This window comes from Sorex araneus, chromosome 3 (assembly GCF_027595985.1).
Source record: "Sorex araneus isolate mSorAra2 chromosome 3, mSorAra2.pri, whole genome shotgun sequence".
NCBI classification, from domain to species: domain Eukaryota; kingdom Metazoa; phylum Chordata; class Mammalia; order Eulipotyphla; family Soricidae; genus Sorex; species Sorex araneus.
Genome location: NC_073304.1, coordinates 162,575,828 through 162,600,789, shown reverse-complemented (window position 1 = coordinate 162,600,789; position 24,962 = coordinate 162,575,828). Strand labels below are relative to the sequence as shown.

Below are 24,962 nucleotides of genomic sequence, written 5' to 3'. Positions count from 1 at the left end.
GTCTGTTGCTTCCTTCCTTTCCACTTGGTTTTGAATCCTGATGGTAAATAGGCAGAGAAGATCACATTCTCAAGGTATTGTTCCATCAGAGGCACTGGCTTACCACATCTTAGGTTCTCACCCTCTCTGATATCAAAGTATTTTGGGGCAAGAGAAATAGTATTGTGAGTAAGGCACTTGTCTCACATGTGGCTGTGGTTATGACCCTGGTTCAAATCTCTGGCACCACACGTGGTACCCTGGTCACTGCTAGAGGTCACTCCTGAGAACAGAGCTAGGAATAGCCCCTGAGCACTACTGGGTATGGTCCAACCCCCCCTAAGACAACCAAAGAGTTGGTTTGGAGTTGACCTTTGTGCAGAGAAAGGAATTTGAAGAGTTCAGTGGCAGAACTGGGATGCGAAGCAGCATTATTAATTCATCAGGTGACACTATTCCTGGCACTCTGAAGTGGCTTGAATGTCCAAGGGCTGAAGTGTAGAAGATTGGGTGACAGTTTGTGACATGAGTCAGCCATTTTAATAGTCACTCTTATATCCTTTAACAACTTACTCTGCTGGGAATCAGTAGCGAATACTTAACTGGGCACAATGCTGTCTCTTAAAGAGTTTCCAGAAAACAACCCCAGATATACCAATATGACATTGAGTTTCCCACCAAACCTGATATTTTTCTCTGGAAAAGTAAATACTAAGTCTAGCTGATTAGGAACAGTTTCTTGCTGACGGGGACACATATGCGAACATCTTATTTGACAGTGATAATGACTTTATTCTAGTACCATGAGTGTTTGTTTCTAAGCCATTCTGATAATTTGTTTGAAAACTTTGGTTACCAGGTACTGTTCTATCTTAGACGACAACCACACACTCTGCTGTGGTTTCTAGCAAAGAGCTGTTTCTCTTTGATTGTAATTGAAAGTGGTTCTAAAACCTTTCAATCCCAAGGAGAACAGCAGAATTGGATGTTGGAGGGGTTCACGACATGGGTGTCAGCCCTTGACAGATAATATTTATATCTAAAAACACCATTACTGGAAGTAATGAAAGAAGTTGTCCTGAGGAGCCCTTTGTACCCCGATCAGATAACCATCTGAATGATTGTGTCAGGCCTCTTCTTACTTTCCCCTTCTAATAGATCCATTGAGAAGGCCCCAACTTAAGGTCTCTCTGCAATTAGGAAGTCTCTGTGTAGGCTGCCACCTCCTGCAGCACATTCCTAGGTGACACTACCAACCACCAGACAAACCTTCCCGACACATTGATTTGTCTGGCCAGGATTTATGACTCAGAGAAAATTACGTAAAAAGATGTGACAACTTATCAGTTGCCTCCAGTTATACTGAAAAGGGATTGCCCCAAATATAGATCATGTCGTATAGCCAGAAGTTCACAGGCTTGTTAATAGAGCTGTAGATGACTGTGGGTCAAACCTGAGCAGGCTTTCTTACTAGTTATCAGTTAGACCCAGGATGAGTCACTTTAATTCCTTGGACCGCTGATTCATCTATCTGAAAAGAAGAAGCATATTTTTAATGCAAAAGAGCAGGGTCATGGATGGCCAAATGGCAGAAGAGTTATAAAGTGCCCTTTTCAGTTACTAAGACATTAGGACAAAGATAAGTCAAAGACCTTCTGAGGACATAATACATCAGATCTCAAGTTTTATATCCTGTAGGCTGGGTTTCTTCTTGGGCTTCTGTGCAGGGCAGAAAACATAGCCTACACTGTCACTAGGACAGATGGCTTAAGGAAGAACTTGTTCTTAGGAACAAGAAGCCATTTTCCACAAGAGCTCATTCCCACCAGGTCAGGCAGGGCCATGAAGAAGAATTCCCCAGTTCCCCTAAAACTCAGCTCTCATGAAACAAAGTTGACAGAAACATAACAAAAGGGAGAAAGTGGAAGTGGGGCTGAAAGTACAGTGGTCAGGGCACTTACTTTGCACGTGGCTGAATGGCTGATCTGGATTTGAGCCCTTGGATCCATATGGTCCTCTGAGCATCATTGGAGTGATTTCTGAATGCCGAGCTAGAAATAAACCCTGAAAACTGCCAGATGTGGCCCCTAAACAAAAACAAATAAAAAAAAGAAAAGTAAATAATTTAGAATCCCTAAGAATCCACATCGGAGCTTGAGAAATGTATCGGGGGTTGCAGCACTTGACCCCTGTTTACCCCAGGGTGGGGGTGGCAGGGAGCTGCTTGACTGGTGAGTTTGGAGAGGAGTCTCTGTTCACAGTTCTATCCTCTTCTCCTTAGGGGCCTGGCTGTTCACAGGAAGGACATGCTATGGTCTGTACCTCCACGCTCTGGTGTCAAGACTTCCTCATGAGAAGAGGGTTCAGAATTAAAAGCCCAGCTGCCAGATGTATAAAGCCATATTTTCTAGTACTGGATTTATTGGCAATACATGGGATGTTATGGCTGTTATTAACTATTCTTTTGCTTTAATTCTCAACTGATTCAGTATAGTGGTTCACACTGTAATGAGCACTGGGGGATTTGTGAAATCAGATATTGGGATGTTAAGTCAAAATGCTATATACTGAATAATTATAAAATCTTTCAAACTAATGTAGCTTCAATAAAATACCCACAAACAGGGCTGGTGAGAGGGTATAGGAAGTATGGGCTTGCCTTACATGTGGCCAGCCTGATTTGAATTCTTGGTTACTGCACAAGTGCTGCCGGGGGCCACTTATTTCTGAGTATAGAACCAAGAATAGGGGCTGGAGTGATAGTACAGCAGGTAGGGAATTTGCCTTGTATGTGGCCGACCTGGGTTCAATCCTCAGCACCCTATATGTGTCCCTGAGCACCTCCAGGAATGATCCCTGAGTGCAGAGCCAGGAGTAACCCCTGAGCAATGCTGGGTATTGCCTGCCCCCACCTCCAAAACAAACAAACAAAAACCAGGTCCATAAAATTACCTCTGAGCACTGCAGAGTATGCTGCACTTTATCTCCCCCCCCCAAATAAAATCCAAAATAAAGGCCTGGAGGGTGGGGCTCAAGTGATAAAGCTCTATGCTGGAAGTAGCCCTAGGGGCTCCTGAGCATCATAGGATGTGACTCTGAGACAGACACACATACATACACACACAAAACAGTAACAACTCAAAATAATTTAGCAAACAAAACACAGGATGGGATGCTGTTCTCCAAGCAGAAATTCATGTCAGGAGTAAGGCTCAAGAATCTGTATTTCCACCAAGTTCTCAGGTGAGCCTGTGGCTGATGGCCAGGGGACCACCAATACAAACCCAGGGAGTGCTTGGCTGAGAGAAGTTCTATTTATTGCTTCCTTCAATCTCAGCACTGAATGTTCTCAAGGCTGTATGAGTCAGCTAGATGTCCTTTGCTAAACTGGGGTTGGTCAGTATGAGTAATTCTTATAAATCAATATCTTCTTCAAGCCCACAGCCTTGGGGGGAAACAAAGGGTTATGGATGATACTCATTTCTATTCTAAGTAGAACACAAGATGAATCAATGCCAGCCATAAATCAGCCCCCAAAGGGCTGGATTTAAAAACAGAATTCAAGAGGTTCAGTTTGCTGTGGGTAGAAGTTTTGTCTTTTGCACAAGTGGATATCTAATCAGGACTTTTAAATAAAGGTAAATCCAGTAGATTGGAATGAATTTTTTTTTAGTGAAATGAAATACATTTAAAGATCAGAGCATGGCATGATGTACTCTTACAAACCAGCATGCACCAATGTCATCTGCTTAAGACTAAAACCCAATGTTTCCTCAAGGTTGAGCAACACCAGGAATCTTAATGAGGAGATAGGTTTTATAGGTTTGCTCCTTTTTTTGAATGGAATTGCGCAGTTTCTTAGTTCTGGCTTTGTATACTAAATACCTCAATACATTGAACAATTCCTTTTTTGTGGGGGGTGTGTATCACACTCTGCAATGCTCAGAGCTTGTTCCTGATTCTGTACTCCAGAGTTACTTCTGGGTTGAGAGAGAGAAAGAAAGAGAGAAAGACAGAGAGGAGGGAGGGAACAAAGGAGGGAGAAGAGGGGGGGAGAGAGAAAGAGAGAGAGAGAGAGAGAGAGAGAGAGAGAGAGAGAGAGAGAGAGAGAGAGAGAGAGAGGTCTCAGGGAATTATTTGGGATTCTGAGGATTGAACTCCAGGTCAGTCACATGCAGGGCAAGTGCCATACCCTGTGTAGTAACGATCCAGCCCCAACACTTGGCATTTCTTTTTTTTTTTTTTGATTGTACAGAATTTAATTTTTTTCCAAAAGACACAAAAGCTGTATAATGGAGACATACTCCACATTTTCATTTTAAATTACTTATATGTATCACAATTTTTGCTTAGATATATTTGTCAAACACTTGGCAGTTCTTAAAAGGCCGCTTGCATTCGACCTTTCCTGCCACACCCCATCTGCTATGAACTGCAGGTCCTCCCTGCACCTTATGGATTCTCCTCATCTATCATTAGCTGCATATGCTCCTTCCTTTTGCACGTCGTCAGCCCCAAGGATGCTACTCTCTGGCACTCGGGTTTCATCCAGACCCTGGCTATTGTGAACAGTGCTGCAATGAACATATAGGTGCAGATGTCACTTTTACTATACTTTTTTGCATCTCTGGGATATATTCCCAGAAGTGATATTGCTGGGTCAAATGGGAGCTCAATTTCTAATTTTTTGAGAAGTGTACATACTGTTTCCAAAAGGGCTGAACCAGTTGGCATTCCCACCAGCAGTGAAGGAAGGAGAGTCCCTTTCTCCCCTCATCTGTGCCAACACTGGTTGCTTTTGATCTTTTGGATGTGGGCCAGTCTCTGTGGTGTGAGATGGTATCTCATTGTTGTTTTGATCTGCATCTCCCTGATGATTAGTGATGAGGAGCATTTTTTCATGTGTCTTTTGGCCATTCGGATTTCTTCCTTGAGAAAGTTTCTGTTCATTTCATCACCCCATTTTCTGATGGAGTTGGATGTTTTCTTCTTGTGGAGTTCAACCAGTGCCTTGTAAATCCTTGATATCAACCCCTTATCCAATGGGTATTGGGTGAATATTCTACAGAATTTCCCATTCTGTAGACTGTCTTTGTATTCTGGTGGCTGTATCTTTTGAGGTGCAGAAGCTTCTCAGTTTAAGATAGTACCATTTGTTTATCTTTGTTTCTACTTGCCTGGTCAGTGGCGAGAACAGACGACTGGTTAAAGAAACTTTGGTACATCTACACCATGGAATACTATGCAGCTGTTAGAAAAGATGAAGTCATGAAATTTGCATATAGATGGATCAACATGGAAAGTATCATGTTAAGTGAAATGAGTCAGAAAGAGAGGGACAGACATAGAAAGATTGCACTCAATTGTGGAATATAAAGTAACAGAAGGGGAGACTAACACCCAAGAATAGTAGAGATAAGTACCAAGAGGAGTACTCCACAGCTTGGAAGCTGACCTCACATGCTAGGTGAAGAAGCAGCTCAGGTAGAGAAGGGACCACCAAGCAAAGCATGGTAGGAGGGCCCTCTTGGGATGGGAGATGTGGGCTGAAAAAAGACTCTAGACTGAACATGATGCCTATTTAATACCTCTGTAGCAAACTACAACACCCAAAAAGAGAGAGCGAGCAAATGGAAATGCCCTGTCACAGAGTCTGGGTGGGGTGAAGAGGACAGGGTGGGGGTGGTGGGAGGGATGCTGGGACCATTGGTGGTAGAAAATGGGCACTGGTGCAGGGATGGGTACTCGACCATTGTATGACTGAAACATAAACATTAAAAACCTGTAAGTCTGTAAAAAAAAAAAAGAAAAAAAAAAGGATGCTACTCTCTTCTACCTTAGCCTTCTGCTATGGGTCCAGATGGCCCACTTCAAGCTGGGTGGGTATGACTCCAGGTAGGGCAGGCGTGGCTCCGAGGGAAGGCCTGCTTCCAGGAAAGAGGGCGTGGTTCCACCAGAGGGCACGGCTCCCAGGGAGGGAGGTGGGCGTGGCTGGGGGCGAGGTGGGCTTGGCTCCCGAGGAGGCGTGGCTCCCGGAGTGGGCGTGGCCTGCGCTTCCCGCTCCCTTCGTGGGTGAGACCTGAGGCGTGCCATGGAGGACCTCGACGACTGAGGGAACGTGGGTTGCTTTTCTCTTCCCAGCCCTGTGCTTTGAGAACTTGTGGGTCGAGGCCGACCCCACAGAGAAAACCGCTGCCTGCGGGCCGGGGCTGGGTGCCTCAGGGAGGAGGTAAGTGTGGCGGGAACTGCGGACGGGCCTGGAGTCGCCATGTTGTGCCGCGTCGGGAAGGGGCGCTGTGGAGGCGCCCTTTGAGGGGACACTCAGGGAGGCCGGCGCGTCGTGGAGCAGCGGGAAACACAGATGCCGAATTCCCTGGGCCGGGCCGGGCGCAAGAATCGCCCAGTAGCCGAGAAGCGCGAGGCGGAGAAGTCATGTCACAGGGTGGCGACTAGGGCGTCATTGGCCTGGGGAGTGGGGCCAGCGCAGGAAGCCTGCCCGGGAGAGGGGGCGCGGGGGAGGCCGAGCACCAAGGGCAAACCTTGGCCCCGTGGGGCACGTGCAGCCGTGAGAACCTGAGACCACGGCCAAGTGACTTTGGGTCCTGAATTTTAGGATTGAGGAGTTTCCATCAGGCCTGAGGGCCAAGCCTGCAAACCTGGAAGGGCAGTGACGGGCCGGCTTTGGGGGCGCTCCCAGGCATTGTGCTGAGGTTGTGGGGTCACTCTCTGATCCTCGATTGTCTCGTGACCCCAGTTCATGCTTGTGGCTTGTGGCCCTCACCGTACTTCTTGTTCTTGGCCTGTGGCCCAAGGTTCATGCTCATGGCCTGTGCTCCGTGTCCCGTGCCCATGGTTCATGCTTGTGGCCTATGAGTTGTGGGCGGTGGTTCATGCTTGTGGTCTGTGACCCGTGGCCCATGGTTCATGCTTGTGGCCTGTGGTCCATGGCCCATGGTTCATGCTCATGGCCCCAGGCTCATGTTCAGGCCAGCAGTGCAGTGCCTGAGTGCCACTGGGGCCTGGAGTGCCACACCCAGTGGTGCCAAAACAGAACTGGGGCCTCTTGCATGCTAGACTCGCAAGCCACCTCATGGGTTAGCTCCAGGCCCTCTTTAGCTTTTAAAGGAAACCTTCTTGTGGCTCTGTGGAGAGAGAATTGGGGTGCAGGAGTGGAGTTGGGAAGATGAGCGAATAGAGTCTGGGCAGTGAGGTGGACTGGGTGCTGCTCCTTGCGAGGCTCCAGGCACAGGGTTTCTCTGCAGGGTGGCCTTATGGTAAAAGGTTGGTCTAGACCCACTTCTGTAAACAGTAGGGATTGTTCCCACTTTAGGGCTGTGATCTGACATCTCTGTTGTCTTGGTCTGATTTATCCTCAAGGACATCAGACATTTGCAGCTGCCTCCCCATTGCTGACCTCTGGTTTTCTCCTTTTCAGAGTTGTGGTCTCCCAGTCTAGAATGATAGTATAGGGGGTAGGGTGCTTGCCTTGCACGATGCAGCCTTGATCCTGTCCCAAGAAGAATGTAATGATCCCCTGAGCATCCTGGATTGCAGAGCCAGAAGTAAGCCTTCTTTTTGTTTGTGGCCTCCAAACAAAAACAGACAACAGTAAGCCCAGAACACAACAAAATTGTGGCCTGTTGTTTGGTTACTGTTGGAAAATCTGGCATTTTTTCTGAGACCCGATAAAAACTGTACTTGCCTATTTGCAAGAGGTCAAAACTAAATGACTTCAGGAGCTCTAATAGTGGGGTCACCTGTGGGGAGCAAATCAGGGTGCCTTCAGGGAGAGGGAACTGAGTAAAAGAGAAACAAGGAAGGAAGCAACAGCTCATCTCGCTCTTCCTCTTTATGAATTCATTAATTTGACCACTTTAAACCGCCTTTAGATGGTGCTCGGTTAGGCCTTCGTGCTTCTGGACATGCGTTGTTATTTTGTATTTTATGCTCTGAAAAGTAGTCAATCCCTGTGACCAGAAGATCCAAGGCTACTTTCTCTGCCAAGCTTTCCCATCTGCTCACAGTATTATCACTGATTGTCCATTTTCTGGATGGCATTCTTGGTTCTTCTATGGACTGTGATGCCCAGGGTTGGAGCACCTCTGCCTATGTAGTGGTAGTAACCATAGTTATTCCCCAGTATTATTATTCTGCAGCTACCAATATAGCAATTGCTAGCTGGGCAGTTATTGCTGAATGAATCAATCAGCCAGAAAAAAAAAAAAAACATTGAACCCAACACGACTGCTGTTTTTGTGATTCTGCATTCTGACCAGTACCTATGCTTTGTTTTAATATGGTTAATTTGGTTACATACAAAGCACAAGAATAAATCTCTGGAGCTAATTGAATAGCTTTTTATGTAGTCACAAAAATTTTCCATCTTTCTTAATCTTTTCATATGGATAATTAGATCTTTAGAAAGTATAGAAAACTTTGAAGACTAAGATGATGAAAAAGCCCTTGTGCGAACTGCTGCTGGCAGTGGCACTGGTGAGATTCCTGAGTATGACTGGTTTGTTCTGAGGTTGTACCACATTAATCTCTGGATGAGAGGATACGGACTCTTGAGGGCCTGAGCAATAGTACAGCAAGTTTGTATGTGGCCGATCTGGGTTTGACCCCCATAGGACGACCCGGTCCCCACCCCCCACCCCACCAGGAGTAATTTCTGAATTCAGCACTGTAGCACTTTCCTCCCAGTGTTCACCGATTTGCTCGAGCGGGCACCAGTAACATCTCCATTGTGAGACTTGTTATTACTGTTTTTGGCATATCGAATACACCATGGGTACTGGCGTGTGGGTGGGATATTCTAAAAGTATTTTAAAAGATATTTAAGAACTCAGTGCATTATAAGAAATTTTAGATATGAATACCCTGCCTATTACTAGGACTGCAAGATGCTAAGGAGGGGGAGCAAAGTCTAGACACTGTAGCCGCCTATCAACACACTGACCAGATTTTCTTGTCAGTGTATGGGATGTGGGTTTTCCCATATGGGCCAAGGACATAATAGACCTAAGAACAGGTCTCTAGGTAAACCTCTAGTGAGAGGGACATTATATTTGTCATGATTGTTTCCACATAAAAAAGGGTCCAGAGGGGCCAGATCGATAGCACAGCAGACAGGGTATTTGCCTTGCACGCGACTGACCCGAGTTCTATCCCCGGCACCCCATATGGTATGATACCCCAGGCACTGCCAGGAGTAATTCCTGAGTGCAGAGTCAGGATTAACCCCTGAGCATCGCTGGGTGTGATCCAAAAAGCAAAAAGTAAATAAATAAAAAAGGGTCCAGAGTTATAGTACAGTGGATAGGGCACTTGCTTTGCATGCAGCCAACCAGGGTTCTATCTATCCCCAGCATCCTCTTTGGCTCTCTGAATCCTCCAGCTGATCCCTAAGCACTGCTGGGCGTGGCTCTAAAATAAAACAAAGCAAACCACAAACCGGTATTGACATTTGAAGTAGAGAAGAGTTTTGATTCATATTTCCTACTTTTTTCCATACCGCCAGGATGTCATGTGCCTAGGATCTCAATTTTTATAAACTAACACATATCAATGATTATCGTGAACCCCACTGATAAAACTGCTTTGCAGTGAAGTGGTGTAAGGAATTTTAGAAACATGTAGAAGGGTTGCTTTGAGAAAACGATGTAACCTTTTTGAGGTTTAGTTTTTTGAAAATTTCTTTAATAATTACAGTAATTTAAGTTTAATTTATATATTGTACTGCACAAGGCTGATCCAGGTTCGCTTCGCTTCTTCCATTCCTCTCGGAGAGTCTAGCAAGCTACTGAGAGTATCCGGCCCGCACGGTAGAGCCTGGCAAGCTACCCGTGGCATATTTGAGATGCCAAAAACAGTAACAAGTCTCACAATGGAGACGTTACTGGTGCCCGCTCGAGCAAATAGATGAACAGTGGGACGACAATGCTATATTGTACTGAATGCTCAAATGTGAGTGGTCTTCTTACAAGTGCCATATTATCCCCCAGCTTTGAGAGCAGTAGTGCATCAGGAGATACAACATACCAAAAGGGAATCTTTGATTTCATTTGATATTTCCTTGAAAAGTGAATTATCCCTTTAAGACCCCAGAGCAGCCATGCTGTCAGATCCTGTAGGATCTCATGATGAGCACTGACATTCTTGTCACTTTGCTCAGGAGAGGGGTGCATCAAGGTTTATTGAGCATCGCTTTCAGGAGGGAAGTGAACCTTGGGAAGGTTCAGTACATTCCAGGAACCACCGGACTGTGAGATTTGAGAATGTTTACCAGCTTTATTATCATTATTTTCCCATATCCTGATTTTGCTGTATAAAAAAACTTAAACCAAGACAGGCTTCATGATGGTGGTGGTGACAGAGGGGAGTCAAAAGAAAACAGTGTCAAAAAGGGTCTTTACGAGTTAAAATATCACCTTAAAAAGACACATGTCACACCACCCACTGGTAATTAGAAATCAAACTCTTCCACAACATAGCCATATGATGATGAAAGGTCTGTCGAGAATATCTGAAAACCACTATGTGTCTAACTATCCAGTATTTACATAACCACTATTTACATAAAGATGGCAAATACACTCTGGGCCTACTTTAGCTTTTAAGACTTAATTTAGTCATTACAACCTAGGAGCAGATATAGTTATGACCGTGTTCCCATCTCTACATGTATGCAGCTCCAGAGCTATACTTTTAACTATCTACATTGATAGTTATATGCATAAAGGAATACATCTTTTAAAATGTTATTTGAAGTTTTTTAATTAGGGACTGGGAGTGTAGCTCAGTGGCAAAGCAATTGCCTTGTATGTTTGAGGCCTTAGATTTGATCTCCAGCATCACATATACTCACACACACATACATAAGATCCCCAGAACCACATGGTCCTCTGAGCACCACTGGGAGTGACCTTCAAGCACTGAGCCTGATGTAGCCCCAGTGTGGTTCTTAAATTTATATGGTTTTAAAATTCCACATGAGGGATCAGTACAGTAGGTAGGACACTTGCCTTGTATGCAGCTAATCTGGGTTTGATGCCCAGTACACTAGTCTTTTGAGTCCCACCAGGAATAATTCCTGAGTGCTGAGCCAGGAGTAAGCTCTAAGCACTGCTGGGTGTGGCCCAACCACCAAACCCAAAAGATTCCATCTGAGCCTGAGAAACTGATGTTTATAAGTATAGATATTTAGCTAATGAGGCCCAGTTAACTCTAGGTATTTTTTTTTTAAATAAATTCACCATTGTGATTGCTACTTTAGTGTCCCTCCTTCCCCAAACATTACTGTTTTATCAGTGTGTGTGACTTCTTTTTGTTTAGATAAAGGTGGAAAGTGGGGGATAAGTATTTATTTTAGCTTCAAGTAACCCTTGACGCCCAAGCTAATGTTCTCCTGGATTCTAGGCTCATTCTCCCTTACCTGAGAGTGACTTTGGATGGATTGTTTTCTGACAGCTAGTTTTCTGTTATCCAAATACCAAATTCAATAAAATCTCTTGTTAATTTAAACAATTTAGGATAAGCGGAATGGGGGGTGGGGATAAGGAAAAGTGGGATTATGGAGGAGGAGGGGTGAAGACTGAACATGACCAACAGCAACTTAAGGAAAAAGATAACAAAAGCAAAAGTCTGAAAACTCATAAAGGGGGAGACTAAAAGTTTTATCACTCACATAGAATCATAGTATGTTAAATCATGATAATCATTATACCAACTCAGAATTCTATTTTTGCCACCACACCAGACAGTGCTCAGGAATCACTCCTGGTAGGGATTGGAGGGCTATCTGGGGTGTTGAGGATCAAATCTGGGTCAGCCACAGGTAAGGCAAGTGCCATAGGCAAGCTGTATTATCTTTCTGGCTCTCCCGTTCAGAATTGTGACCGTGTTTCAAATTCAGTTCCTTGGAGGGCATGAAAAAAGGAATGTGAGCCAACTCAAGAGAGATATTAGTAAGATATAAGTTCTTGCTAATTAAGATATTGACTCATGCAAGAAGAGGTACAGAAAATTAGAAATATCTGTGTACATTTTGACCTTATGGGGTCGTGGGAGGTGGAGCAGCTCCACTTCACAGCAAAGTCAGAACAGCTTAGGTTAAATCACTGTTAGAAAATTGTTAGAAGAGTAAGGACTTCATAGGAATTAATAGAGGACTAATACACTGATACTGAAAAATGTCATACAGAAGATTCAGATTTAAATAATTCACTCAGTGCAGGCAAGCCTTAGGTTAAAGGATGCTTTTATTTATTCAGCATCTGTACTGCTGCATGAGAGTCAGTTTCTTCAGCAAACTAAAACAACCATCAGAAAAATGAAATTTTGATTTTTTTTCTCACTGGCGGAGTGCTGTTTTGATATGATTTCTAGTAGGCTTAAAATACTGCTTTCTTGGAGTTATAGAAATCATAGAAACACACATACCGAGGATAAATCAAACCAGTTTATCAATTGGGATCTCAAATATATCTTTGTCTTTTAAGTCTGAAAGGACCATGGTGGAAACTCTACTATCAGCATATAATTAAGTTTGGGAGAAAAAACTTAAAAGGAAAAGATAAGATCAGCAAGCTGCTTTGTAATGTGATCTCTGCAGAAATGTCTGTTTCAAAATTAGCTAGAAAATTTATAATTTGAAAAAAACTAAAATCTAAAACATTTTTCTTATAAAAACAAATCAGTGCTCTCCAGTTCTTTTATCCTTGAGACAAAAGCTGCCTTAGAAAGGGTCAAAAGCTTTAATAAATGGAAAATGTTATTCATTTGAAATATCTGGAAGGAAATTGGCAAATTTAGTACATGGTTTAAAGAGTAGAATTTAAAAAATTTCATAAAACTAAAACATGCATAGATTTTTTAAAAAGTGCTAAATCGTTCTTAATATTGTTTTAAAATCTGAAAGCCTAAGGACCTTACTGAAAAATCTACTTCTAAGATGTATAGAAATAAAAAAGCAGGTTAACACAATTTAATAAGTAACCATTCAAAACAGTAAACATTATAAAAGGTTAGAGTCCTATTCCAATTTAAAAGAAAGCATAACTACTTAAGTGGGTCATAATATTCAAAACTATTTAATGTATTTGTGGAAGTGTTACTGTGTTAACACAATTTATAAAGCACTGTGAATAAACATGCTCAGCAGTGTGTATTTCCAATGAATTAAAAATTACACATGATCATGTTAAGAATACTATTCACCAAGGACAGTCCTAAGGTGTATAAAAATATCTACAGTAGAGGTTTAGACAGAGAAAGTAGTGATACACTTTGCTTCTTACAGAGAGTCACAATACAGCAAATGCACTCATATTACAGCTTACAGTTAATCTACTCACAGTTTTTAATCTTACAGAATAAAGCTATAGTATATGAAGTTACAAAGCATTTTCTTTAAAACCATTTTAAAGAATGTCAGTTGTTATTTTTAAGAAATAAAAAATTCAGCAGAAAAATGTAATTGATAAATGAAGTCTTTGAAATATTTTTGGTTATATTTTAATATTTAGATTGCACAGGATTTTAAAAAAATCTAAGAGATCCTTAAAAAACAAAGGTAGGTAAGGGATATTCCCACTTATCAATAGAAATACAAAATTCAGGAAGAAATATCAATATTTATTAAAACATCTTTCACAGAATCCTTTTTGGCATGACCAAACAAGAAATCTCTACTTAGTAATGGGAGCAATCAGGTAAAAAACACATGAATTAAATGCTTAATATGACTATCAAAATATTTTAAAGACCAGCAATAACTAATAGATATTCTCTGAAAGTCTACTGAAATATAATTGCTAGTTCTTATATTTATATCAGGATTTGCTGCTTAATAACCAGTTCCTTTCCCTCCAGAGCATGGGTCAACAAACTGGTCAACGGGCCAAATTAGGTCAGCTGACTTACTTTGTAAAGAAAGCTTTATTGGCAGACAGCCACATCAGTCCATTCACTTACATATTGCTGATGGCTGCTTTCATTTCATTCGGGCAGAGGTGAATAGTCTTAAAGACCACATGGTACTTGAAGCCTGAATTACTATTTAATCTTTACAGAAAACACTTGTAAAGTCTTGGCCAAATGCATTTTTAAGAAATCTAATGGATGTTTATTTACTTTTATTAACATTCTGCCTTCTCTTATTCTAATGTATTTCATATTTCATCTTATTTGTTGATGTATATTGGAGGAAGCTCAATGTCCTATCTTTAAAATTTTTGTAATAAGCATTTTTTTTTTCTGGAAAAATCTGACTGCAGTTACTTAGGAATTATTCAAGACTATTCAGTGATAAAAATAACACAGATAAGACAGATTCTGTTAATGTGGAATAACAGAATGGTCAGAAAATGGTTTATCTTATTTAGAATAAGGAAGTTGGATAGAAAAGTATAACGTAAACCAAATATACCTTAGGGCGAATGCCATTAAATCAAGGGAAAAACTGTTGCAGTTTCCAATCCATGTCCAGAGTGACCCTCCTATCCATCACTAACTAGTAGCTACAACATCATCAAAAGTATATTTGTTTCATAAATATATTACTGTCTATATACATATAGATACACCCATAAAAGACATGTTAAATAATTATTTATATAGTTAATACTACTTTTAAGTTTTTTTGTTTTAAAATTACACATTCTATTAAAATTATCAAAATACTTTAAAATACTAGGAATAAAACCAGTGAAGAGTTGCTTTCTTTTCAAGTGGTTCTAAATCTTATCATTGGTTATCCGCACTCAGGACTTGGTTAGCCACAACTCAGAGAAACAGTTCAATAGTGGAAAGTTAACTAGCAAAAAAATTAATACCCTCCCAATTTTTAATACTTCATAACAAATATGTAGGCATGTATATATAAATGCTCTTAGTTATATTACATATTCTCATAAATGAATTTTCACAAAACATAAAGTTCAAGTTTCCACCAGTATCAAATATTTTATACTAGTGTGCATTTCTTTAGGTCAATGACAAACTATCAGGATACAGAGATCATATAAAAGGAGACTGAAAACTTACATATCACATGCAAGTAAGGAAGAAATACTAAGGGCCAGTATTTGGCCAGTTGTGTACTATTCCCTCTGTACTAAGACACAGAGACAACGAACTGGCTAATTACTGTGTAAAGTACAGTCAACTGTCACTTATTCAGGGGCAAAATTCCAATCTGAATTCTTTCTTTTCTATTAGTTTGCCACTTCTGGCAATTTTACCAATTACTAATGTACCTCTCTCCTGTTATTTATTAGCAGGTCTGGTAAAACATATAATTAGGGGTTAATTTTTAGCTAAACAAAAGTTGGGATCAGCTATGAATTTTCTTTTAATGATGGATTCTTTCAATTATTGCTTTAGATAAATAAGAGTTTTTTCTATTTAAATAGTGATTTTGGTTCATGAGCTCTGAAAACAATGATGTCAAAAAAAAAAGAGAAAAGGAACAAAGCGTTCATTTGGCATTAGAGAAATGCTATCTTTTATTAATTTTATTTTTTTTGGGGGGGAGGGGCCACACCTGGCAGTGCTTAGGGGTAACTCCTGACTCTGTGCTCAGGAATCACTCCTTGTAGTGAGTGCTCAGGGGGCTACATGGGATGCTGAGGATTGAACCCAGGTTGGCCATGTGCAAGGCAAATGCCTTACCTACTGGCCCCCCGAACTGCTATCTTTTGAACTCAGCTATACTGAAAAATTTCAGCAAAGATTGTTCAGAGCTGTTCATTTCAGGCAGGTGGCAGAAATCCATGGAATGAAGCAATGACAGCCGGCTAAAAACATTAGAAGGTGAAATTCAAGGTGTGATGTACTCTTCACCTAAGAGCTCATTTAAGTAACTTTAGTAATGTTTGGCAGAACCTTTATATAATTAAAATACTGAATTTAGAAAATGGAAGCAAAGTTTGAAACTAAATGATTTACACTAAAAAAGTCTTAGAATAAAAGGTACTACACATTATAACTCTCTATTTGGCACTGGATTAGCCTGTACATCTAAATTTGTTCTACAGATAGTGAAGACAAAATCAAGAACAATATCACAAGTGAGTAGGGTCCCTCTCAGACAAACACCACTCAGATGGGTTTGTGTGGCAACCTCTTTATTATCTGTGGGTACAGCTTGGTGCCACACTTGCCTCAAAAACAACAGCAATAATTGTATAGAACACCACTTTCCTGAATTAAGTTTGCTGAACACGGTTCAGATTATTGGATATGTCAATATGCACAATGCCTTTTAGAAGCATTTACTGTATACCCAAATCCTACTTCATGCAACACACAGTGTCACACAAGTAGTGAAAATGTTATCCTAGTCAAAGGTGCTTGGACATTATTTTCAGGCAGCATTTTACCTTTATTTTAAGTTAACACTAGATAAATTTTAGGGGAAAGAAAATGCCAATAAATTTATTTAATGTATTTTAATATATAAAACTAAGACAGACACTTGTATTTACCTAAATTGTTACTTTTATTTTCTACCCTATTCTAGACTTCAATTTTACTTCAAAATTTGTATTTAAATAAGGGATAAAATGTTGCCCAAAAGTCTAATCATAGTTACACATTTGTGTTTTAACTAGATCTACAAATCAAAGTATTTCTTATAGTTAAAAAGATACAATTTGTATCAACAGTAAAAGGTACTTTCTGGCATTTCAGGGCTTTACTTCAAACTGTAGCATGTAGAATAGTCATTATTACCAGGGCATCTAGGCAGACTAGAGGAAACATTGCAGTGAGCCTGTTACACTAAGTTAATTAAAAAACTGGAGGCAACAGTGAAATTATGTCAGTCACTCAACTGTCTGCCATTGATCAAAATATCTGTCTTCTAACAAAAATGAAATCACATCTAGCAAAACCCATGACTTTGAAACCAGAAATATCCCTTACTAATACTAGAACAGACTTTAGTCTGCATCTAAAACTACACTATTTGTGGCAAGAATCTGGCCTTAATAATATAACAGGCCCCCGAAAAAACTACCTTCAGGAAAATGGAAAATATACAGTATCTTACAAAAGTTTTAAGTTACCATTTACACAACTCCTCCATCTATAGTGCAGTATCAATAAATGTTGCATATCCTCAACACAGAAAACCACTGCAGGCCAGCCTTGATAAATAGCAGGAAAGCTAGAGTATATTAAATATAAAAGTTGCATTGAGAATAATTAGATTCATTAAAAAACAGGCAGGTACTGTGAAAGGGTTATTTTATCCAGTACTTTTGTGCCCCCAAACAAAAAGACAAACACATTAAAAATACAAGTTAATGGGAATCTAGGAATTCAATTCCGTGTTTACTGTCAGAAGCACATCATAGCTGGATAACAAAGCTCTAAACTGTAACAGTTAACGGCTTTTGCCTTATTCATAAAAAAATGGAAACTTTTTTTCCATTGATTGCATCTGCTTTCCTCTAAATCAACCATATTAAATTAACCAATTACTTAAAAAATTCAAACAAAAAACAATGAAAAGTGCCATATTGTAAATCATTCTAATATATACTGTTACCCACTTCAACATTAACTGGTAACTTATATTTTGTTTAAAATATAAAGTCAGTGCTGTAGTTTATCTTTGTTTCTATAAATAATGATTATAGCACAAAGAAGCCCACTTTCCCCAAATAAAAATAACTTAAAAAGCTGTAAAAGATTCCATGAAGCTTGGCTTGAAAAAATAGTTTGCTAGGTCTAGTAAAATGTTCAACATTCTGAAGGTATTGTTAATTGCTTGCTATTGATAGACAAACACCAAGTTAATAAAACATGAAACAAAGATAAAAAGTGCTGCATTATAAACCCCTGATGCACCAAAGATTAATATCAAAGATCACAGAAACATCTATTAAATCAAACTGGAAAAATTTCCAGCCAAGGATATAGCTTTAAAAAGGAAATGTTAAAAAAAAGTTTGAATGTAAAGCAATCCGTGATACTTCTGCCATGTGGGGCTATACATACAGATTCCATGATACAGTATTTCACATAAATGGATACTATATAACCTCCTTGCTGAGAAGGAGATCACATGTGCTATTGTAGCAAACCTCCCTCAGCATTTGAGCTGAACAAAAAACTACTAAACACCACAAAGATGCATCATCTTTCAATAACCCAGCTGTGATTTCTCTACTAAAATGGCTGCAGCTAGCTGCTGGGCATCAGTCATGTGAGGGTTTCTTTTCATGACAATTCTCACAAGGTCAGGTGGGAAGATGTTGCACAGATTGATATAGATCTTTTCTCGGTTGTCTTGATACCTGGGAGGATCTTGTGGCATTCCACAGTACGGTATTCGCCAGGTTGGCTCCTGCTGCTCAGGTAGGCTCTGGAAGGTGAACTGTTCATAACATGGCTGGGTGGAGTTATCAGGCAAGGAATAGGTCTGCCGATAGCCATATGCATCAATCCCATAGCCCTGCCTGTCCCAGCTTCCCAGCCCATCCTGGCGGGAGTAAGGCTTTCTTTGTCTTGAAGGAGAACTGTCATACAGCCGAGAGTCAGAAATGCTGTCTATTCTGGTGGCCACCAAGGACCGCCCTAAATGTGGTGCCTTAGAGTGTGTGGAAGTTGGAGGAGAGGGATAATCGCCAGGACAGCTGGACCGGGCGCCCACAGCTGGGTGCTGTAGATGCATAGCCAAATGTGGAAGAGGAGGTTTGTGATGGTACTTTGGTTCTTCATGACTGTAACTTTGCACTCTAGTTAAGGGGTCGTGGAAATTCTGCAGGAAGGGTTGGGAATTAAGGCGGCCGTGAGGGTGCATGTGTTGACACTTCAAATTCTCTTCTAGTTGGGGATCAGGAGAACTGACATACGACCGGTCATTGTACCCTACATATGAGTCACTGCTCCCACAGCTCATGCTCCCTTCACTGCTGCAGTCAGAAGCTACAGAACTTATCCTATAGTCTGTGTCTAAGGAAAAACGCCTTTCAGGACTTCGTGGGCCTGAGATACTCAGATTTGAGTATGCATTCAACATGGAATAATATCCAATGTCAACAGGAGAGTCACATTTTGGATACTGTTCATAAGGCATTGGCGTTCCATGATTTTTGGTTGCCATCATCATTGGAGGATATTGTCCCTGTGGTCTTTGATCCTGAGGTGGGAAATGAACTCCAGATGGAAGGCCATTGCTTAAAGATGTAGTGCTTTGGGGTTTTGCAGTAGAAGTAGCCGGTATACTAACTAAGGAAGGTACAGACCTGGTTTCCAATTTGTTTTTGGTGGGAAGCTTTTCCTCTAGGTCTTGGTAGACTTGAGTCCTTATGCTTGGATCCGATTGCCTCTTTGGAGCTCCTCGTTTAACATCAGAGGAACTGTCTGCCTTTGTACTGCAGGGAACACTGTTGCTTTTCACCAGTCCTCCTTCATTTGCAGTTTTGGCTGCTGTATTTCTAGACATGGCACGAAGTTCATCAGCCACTGATCGCTGAGGTTGACTCCCCCTTTCAGGATGATAGTATTTGCACTTGTGTCCATAGGTGCACTTCTTTCCTATGAAAAGCAAAATTAATTCTGTCAAGGACCATACTAATAGATCCTGATAACTCAGTTTGGCACTACTATTTTAACTTGTAAAAGAAATAATGGCAGGAATAGGAGATATGTCGAGTGCTTCTCTACAACTTACTTTTGGAAAATACCACATCCTTTCAGTCTTCCTACTTTGGTACTAATAAAAAAACCCCTGAAATCTGACTACATGCTTAATATTCACATCCAAAGATGTGTGGCTAGTACCCTGTGTCTTGAACCCTGGTACTTCCCCTTCTCTTCTACTATGCTATGCCTTTATAACAGTAAGGTATAAACAGGTAAGACATAATTTGACATAAAAAAATCCAGTTTTTATCTGCTAGAAATTTAAATTTATGAGCAACTAATTGAGTTTTTGTTACCATATTTTCATGCAGAGAAATAAATGTATTGAACCCCACTAGGCAAAAATAATGGTGAACATGCATAGGTAAAATAAGATTTTCTTTCATGACCCAGACATTTTCTTATAATTAACTACAACCAAAATAATCATATGCTATGTCATAAAAATGTATGTATTTTTATTAACAAAAGTTTAATATATTGTGTTCTAAAGGCAATTACTAATATTCATAAAGAAAATTACCATATGGACAAGGCTGCTTTTTGTGTTCAGGAATAATAGGTTTCTTCCTCAGAAAATTATCCAGGCTTGGGCCGTGTCTGCCAAGTGGGTCATCAGGGGGCATGAATCTATCAGATATAATGCAGAATTATTAGTAGGTTGAAAACTTAATTCTAATAATAGGACATAGAAATTCATTCACTAAGAATGTTTAATTGAAATTTTAATCTGATTCAACATTTATAGGATTAAAAAAAACCAAAAACCAAAAACCAACTCATAAGTCAAGGTTTTGTAAGGCTTTGCCTTCACAGAAGAAAGTGATGATCCAGTTTCTGTAACAGACACTTTAATTTTACTTGACCCTGTCAAAAACTTAAGATGAAGCCAACTTTCTAAATAGAAGCTAATATTTGAGTATTATTTCCCCTACTTAAAGTGCTTTGACATGCATCATCTATGTGGCCACATGGAAGAAAAGTACAAGATTAAAATAGTAACCTTTAAAAAAAAAAAACCCACTAAGGGTTTTTTTTTTTTTGGTGGAGGTTGGGACCACACCTGGTGGTGCTCAGGACTTATTACTGGCTTCTGTGCTCAGGTGATGACTGGAGGACCATATGAACTGGTCAGCTGCCTGCAAGGCAAGCACCTTACCTGCTTGGTTTCCTTTGAATTCTTAATTGTAAATAATACAGAAATGAACATGTGACATTCCCCTTGTCATCACAGAATCGAAGGATGTACATATATATATTTCTTTTTTTGGAAGCAAGATAGTTTTTATTGAAATTTATTTAGAAAGATGAGGGTAGACAAAGTGAAAATAGGCAAACAAAGAAACTAGAGACAAATAAGTGAGACATGTGTTCAAGGGAGAACATGGGCTTGAAGAGCAAGCCTGGAAGATTATACACATGTATATATGGACTGGAGCGATAGCACAGCAGGTAGGGCATTTGCCTTGCACGTGGCCGACCCGGGTTCGATTCCTCGGTCCCTCTAGGAGAGCCCAGCAAGCTACCGAGAGAGTATCCTGCCCACACGGCAGAGCCTAGCAAGCTACCCATGGCGTATTCAATATGCCAAAAACAGTAACAAGTCTCACAATGGAGATGTTACTGGTACCCACTTAAGTAAATTGATGAACAATGGGATGCTACATATATATATATATATACATACATATATATAAGATATATAACATAGATTTAAATATTCCAGGCTTGCTCTTCAAGCATATCAAATGCATAATGACAATGCATATCAAAGCACTTTAAGTAGGGGAAATAATACTCAAATATTAGCTTCTATTTAGAAAATTGGCTTTATCTTAAGTTTTTGACAGGGTCAAATAAAATTAAAGTGTCAGTAATTCTATATATATGTATATAAATAATTACTCCTAGCAGTGCTTGAAGGACCATATGGGATGCTGGAGATTGAACCTGGTTTTGCCACATAAAAGGCAAGTACCCTACCCACTGTGCTATTGTTCTGGTCCAGATATACATATTTTCAAGGCTTCTGCTAAACCATGACAAATTGTCTCATATCTTCAACAGCCTAAGTTATACACAAAAATGTTTTGTGAATTAAACACGAAAAGAAATATACTCATTGAAGATTAAATTTGCATTTTTTAAGCAACAGGTAATTTCTCCTTACATGTTTATTTACTTTTAATACCATTTTTATTTAGGTACTGGGATTTACAGTATCATTACTCATACTTTTAACGGGTACATCATGCCAGCACCACAACCACCAAGAGAGAACCCGCTTTTCTCCACCTGTGCCATCATTTCTTTGAGCTCATTAGACATCATCATAATGGTGTCACAGAAGTCACTGTCTGAGGATTTGCTGAGCTGGCTGGGGGTAGTGGAGCCTTCTGTATTATTGGTTTTGGTCATTGAGCAAGGCATGCTTTGTGTTTTTCTCCATTGCTCTGAGAGTGAATCTTTGTAACTAGTCCCTCTGGGACTCTCTGAGAAATTAGTCTGGGAATTGCTCTTTTCCTTTCCTGCCTGTCTTCACCCAGTGATAGGGTATATAACTGAGCAGTGTGAGATTTGATGAGGAGCTGTCCCACAGTTGAATATGCAGCTGCACACTTCAGGAGCTGTGAAACTGGCTTATTGAAATGCCAGAGGTTGGGTGTGGAGGCTCTCGCCACCCCATATGCTTATAAATACATTTACTTTTCCTGAGACTTCTTGTTCATGTCATCTGTTTATTTATGAACTAAATTATGATTAAAGCGATAGGTTGTAGAACTTTAAAAAATATAAAAATTGGGGACAGAGAGCTACTTGCTTGCCTTGTATGCAAGTCAACTCAAATTCAGTCACTAGCACTGCATACATTGGTTCCTGGAGCACAAAGCCAGGAGTAATCTAGGAGCACATACTGGAGTTACCCAGGACTAAGCATTGGGCACAGCTGGTGTAGCTCCAAATCTCCCCCTCAATGACTACTTAAGTCCTAGCTTCTTAAACTATGGACTAAAGCTTTATATAGGTCATGAAAGTTTAAAAAATGTTTTAAAATAAATTTATTATTATGAGTAAATTATGACTATATTTATTATTGAGTTTTCTTTCTTTTTTTTTTTTTAGGGGAGTTCGTGGTTTGGGTTTTTGGCCACACCTAGTAATGCTCAGGGAACCATATCTAATACTGCGGAATTGAACTAGGTTCATTCTGGCCCAGTAAATATTTGATTTTTATACTTGTACCTGTGGTTCCCTAAAAGTTTCTCAGGCAGAAAGGGATTGTAGATGGAAAGCATTTAAAAAACCCGTTGTAAGTAGATTAGATTTTTCTTTCTTTCAGTACCAGTGGTGATCTCAGGACCTCACACATTTATGGCAGTGCTCCACCTTTGGCATTCCTAGCACTTATGTAGATTCAAAAGTCATCCTGGTGATGCATTCTTTGAAGACAGAAATTCTCCCTCTTTTAGTTTTTGTGCATTCCTTGATTTCAGAAGACCATAGTGGCTTAGAAGAGCAGGGACCTCTCACACAGGCCTCCTGGGGCATGATTTCACAGAGGATCAGTGGGGAAATCAGCTGGTCAAAGAAGTCTGCTAAGGTCTGGTGAGGGGCAAAAAGACAGAGCTTCTATAGTAGCTGCATGAGACTAATTTATTTTTAGGAAAGCCATAGATAGTCGTGTCCGTAAATGGCTTTACTTACTTGTCATTGACAAAGGAATACATTAATAATCGCTCATCAATAAACTTCTTCCATTCTGGTTTTTCATTGGCCAAATCCCTGTAGTTGTCATTGGACACAATTATACCGTCTGACTCAAAAGCCAACTTCACGATGAACCTATCATCATAGCACACCACTCTCCTCCCTTGGACTCGCCGGGATGGTGTGAATACCAGGATTTTCTCCTTTTCCAATTTACGAAGAATTTCTTGATCTGCAAAAATAATTAGATTAAGATTTCTTGATATGTGTGTAAAAGTATACACACTTATAAAGTAAATAAAAAACAAACAGTAACTTGCATGCAGTGGTGAGCTTTTATAACATTAACTAGGTCTATTTAATTAGGGATTATAATTTAGTTTGTACAAAAGCCTATTCCTAACTCCCAATATTTGTTTCTTTGGGATTCTCAATAATAAAGGTTTTAAAAATATAGTAGCCAACAATGGCGCATAAAATGCTTAGAATGATCCTGAAACACTGTAAGTACTATCAAAGTGTTGAATGAAATAATTAAGATATTATTCACCATCTTTCAGCAAAACTCCTGTTTGTTAATTCTTCCCTATGGGACGATAACCCAGGATTAATCTAAGTACTGAGGTATAGTGGCCCTGTAAACAAAGATGAAAAGGAGACTATATGGCTTGAAGTGCTACAAATTTAATAATGTGTATTATCAAAGGCAAACATGTAGTGTGATTAGTGCAAGATTGTTATTTTTTTATTTTTTATTTTTTTGCTTTTTGGGTCACGCCTGGCAATGCACAGGGGTTACTCCTGGCTCTGCACTCAGGAATTACCCCTGGCCGTGCTCAGGGGACCATATGGGATGCTGGGAATCGAACCCGGGTCGGCCGCGTGCAAGGCAAACGCCCTACCCGCTGTGCTATCTCTCCAGCCCCCAAGATTGTTATTTTTAAGTTAATTTTTAATATTCTTTTGTGATTGACTGACTATCCATTTTATATAATTTGTTGCACTTATTTTTAAAAACAATTATTTATCTTAGGCACTGTGGTTTATGATACTACTAATGGTGGGGTTTCTTGTATAAATCATCCTAGCACCACACCCACCACTTCTCGAGTGCCCACTCTCTTCCAGTTTCCCCTCCCAGCCTATTCTTCCAATCATGTTTATTTTTCAGTGCTAAAAATAGACTTACTTTTTACAGTTAATACTACTTTTTTTTTTTTTTTTTGCATTTTTGGGTCACATCCAGTGATGCACAGGGGTACTCCTGGATTTGCACTCAGGAATTACTACAGGCGGTGTTCAGGGGACCATATGGGATGCTGGTAATCGAAACCAAATTGGCCACTTGCAAGGCAAACGCCCCACCTGCTGTACTATCGCTCCAGTCCAAAACTTACTTATTTTTTACTTTTTATTTTTTGGGTCACACCTGGCAGTGCTCAGGGGTTACTTCTGGCTCTGTGGGGGACCACTCCTAGTGGTCTGTGGGGGACCTTACAGGATGCTGGGAATCAAACCTGTGTCAGCCGCATATAAGGCAAGCACTCTACCCATTGTACTAGTTCTTTGGCCCCTACAGTTAATGCATTTTATCTTGCTAATTTTGATCCTTTACCCTA

At 40.2% G+C, this 24,962-nt stretch overlaps 1 protein-coding gene across 2 annotated transcripts in view; it reads right to left on the bottom strand.

Annotated features, from left to right (window-relative positions):
- Positions 1-12,419: 12,419 nt before the first annotated feature.
- Positions 12,420-24,962, bottom strand: part of ZC3H12C (zinc finger CCCH-type containing 12C) — a 57,411-nt gene continuing 44,868 nt past the window's right edge. For both annotated transcript variants that reach the window (XM_055132478.1, XM_055132479.1), the window contains exons 4-6: positions 23,341-23,575; positions 20,159-20,265; positions 12,420-19,527 (exon numbers count right to left, since the gene is read on the bottom strand). In XM_055132478.1, the coding sequence (XP_054988453.1) occupies positions 18,131-19,527; positions 20,159-20,265; positions 23,341-23,575 (1,739 nt within the window). In that variant the 3' untranslated portion in view covers positions 12,420-18,130. The remainder of the gene's footprint in view (positions 19,528-20,158; positions 20,266-23,340; positions 23,576-24,962) is intronic.